Source organism: Argiope bruennichi, chromosome 10 (genome assembly GCF_947563725.1).
Source record: "Argiope bruennichi chromosome 10, qqArgBrue1.1, whole genome shotgun sequence".
NCBI classification, from domain to species: Eukaryota; Metazoa; Arthropoda; class Arachnida; order Araneae; family Araneidae; genus Argiope; species Argiope bruennichi.
The window spans coordinates 102146848-102148830 of record NC_079160.1 but is presented as its reverse complement, the minus strand read 5'-3'; the positions used below and the strand labels follow the sequence as shown (position 1 = coordinate 102148830).

At 44.3% G+C, this 1983-nt stretch overlaps 1 protein-coding gene across 1 annotated transcript; it reads right to left on the bottom strand.

The window, feature by feature from the left end:
* Positions 1-330: 330 nt before the first annotated feature.
* Positions 331-1602, bottom strand: LOC129987679 (uncharacterized). Its single transcript, XM_056095633.1, has one exon. The coding sequence runs from the start codon at positions 1600-1602 to the stop codon at positions 331-333; it is 1272 nt and encodes a 423-aa protein (XP_055951608.1).
* Positions 1603-1983: the final 381 nt, after the last annotated feature.

The window sequence follows — 1983 nt, the reverse complement described above, 5'->3', positions numbered from 1 at the left end:
TGACATCATGAGGTGGCAAATAGACACAGCAGACTGTAACCAGTGTTCGGATGTGGACTTGAACTGCTACTGCCTGTAGAGAAGTATGTAAAGTAAGAGGTGTGCTCGGGTATAGATTTGAGGTAAAAATACAGACACCACCAGAACTATGCCCTGTAGTGCCTGCATCTTTCCGAACACAATTGTAGCCACGTAATTTTAATGGAATATTAGGTGTAATGAAAGTTTCCTGAAGACCAAAACAAACCGGATGAAAGGTATTAATAATGGTCTTGATGTCATGAAGTTTGGAACGAATGCCGCGACAATTCCAAGAAAGGAAGGTACCCATTAAGAGATATGCGTCGCTGAAGAGTTATTAGGCGCAACGACAGGAGTTGCAGAAACTTCGCAACTCATTTCAAATTCAGATTCATCCCCCGAAGGATGAAGTTTGAGGTCGGGACAATTTGGTATGCCACCAAAAATAGACGTCAAGTCTTTATGGGCTATACCTTGACTTGCAAGTCCCAAAGCTACTGAATTTTTAGTAGCCGATTTTTTTAATTTTGCAGAGAGATTTGTTTTCGAAACTCCACGTTTTGCAAGCTTAAGTTTCAGTGATTTATCTGATTTTGATTGTTTTCGTTTACTTGTTTCTGACTTCTTAGTGTCATGTTCATTAACAAAAGATTTATCAGTATCGGAATCGGATGAAGGTTTAGAGGATGGTAAGGTATTCTTATTTTTAGTGCAATTTTGACATGCACAGTTTTCACAAAAATTCTTCCGGACAACAGAGGCGTAGCTAATGCCAGGTGAGGGTGTTTGAGAAAGAACTTTCTTTCGGGCTTCTGGGTATGACAATTCTTCTTTAATTTTTACTGCTGTTATTTCCTTTTCAAGTTGCCATCGAGGGCACGAGCGGGAGAAGGACGTATGATCACCTTTGCAATTCACGCACTTTTCCTGTGCGGAACACTCCTGGCTCTCATGTCCTCTCTCAGAACATCGGGCACAAGTTACAGTGCCTCGGCAATTTGCTTTCGAGTGCCCAAAGCGTTGACACTTAAAGCATCTCAATGGGTTCGGTATATAGGGTCTAACTGGACGCTTAATGTACCCTACATATATAGACTCAGGTAATTTAGGTGACATAAACGTAAGAATGTGATGCTTGGTTTCTATTGTTTCTCCGTCTCGCCTAATCGTAATTCGGCGGACATGGATAACACCTTGGGATTTTAATTCCTTAGTAATTAAATCTACTGGGAGATTTAATATCTCACCACAAGTTATGACACCTTTTGAAGTGTTTAATGACTGATGAGGGGTAACACGAACCGGTATAGTTGCTAAAGCTTTTATTTTTTGCAACTGCTGAGCTTGCTTGCGAGAATTTATCTCTATCAGCAAGTCGCCTGAACGCATCTTGCGGATGGAAGTAGGTTCACCAATTGTGGCATTGATGGCCTTTTGTACCAGAAACGGAGATACTGTTTGAAATGTCTCGTCTTTTTCAGAAACGCGCTTCACGATATAAAAACGATCAAAATGGTTGTCAATATTAAAAGGTTGAGGAATACGTTGCCCACTAAAGGGACCCTTCTTGGGAGGAGCCATACGACATTGCTAAAGATTCGGGCCCGACGGCACCGCCCACCACGGAGCCCAACAAGGGAAGGCAATTACCGGCTCTGGTTATTATCAGCCTCGGCATCCACCCTAGTGCTAATCGGTACCTATACGCTGGGAGCTACCCCCGGGGACAGTGACCACCCTTAACGCCAAGCCCAAGGAGTAGCCCCTTCGCTTGATCCCTAGCAGACTAGACACTGAGGTGACTAGGCACCAGCCGATTGATACACCGGGGACCACAGTGCACCACCCGTCTTTCAAATGGGTCGCCACGCACGGCAAACACGTGGGGTTTTGGCTGTCCATGAGAAGCAAGAAGCAAACAGAGCGGCGACAGCTTCTCATGGAGAGCTCCCTCGCTTGCCG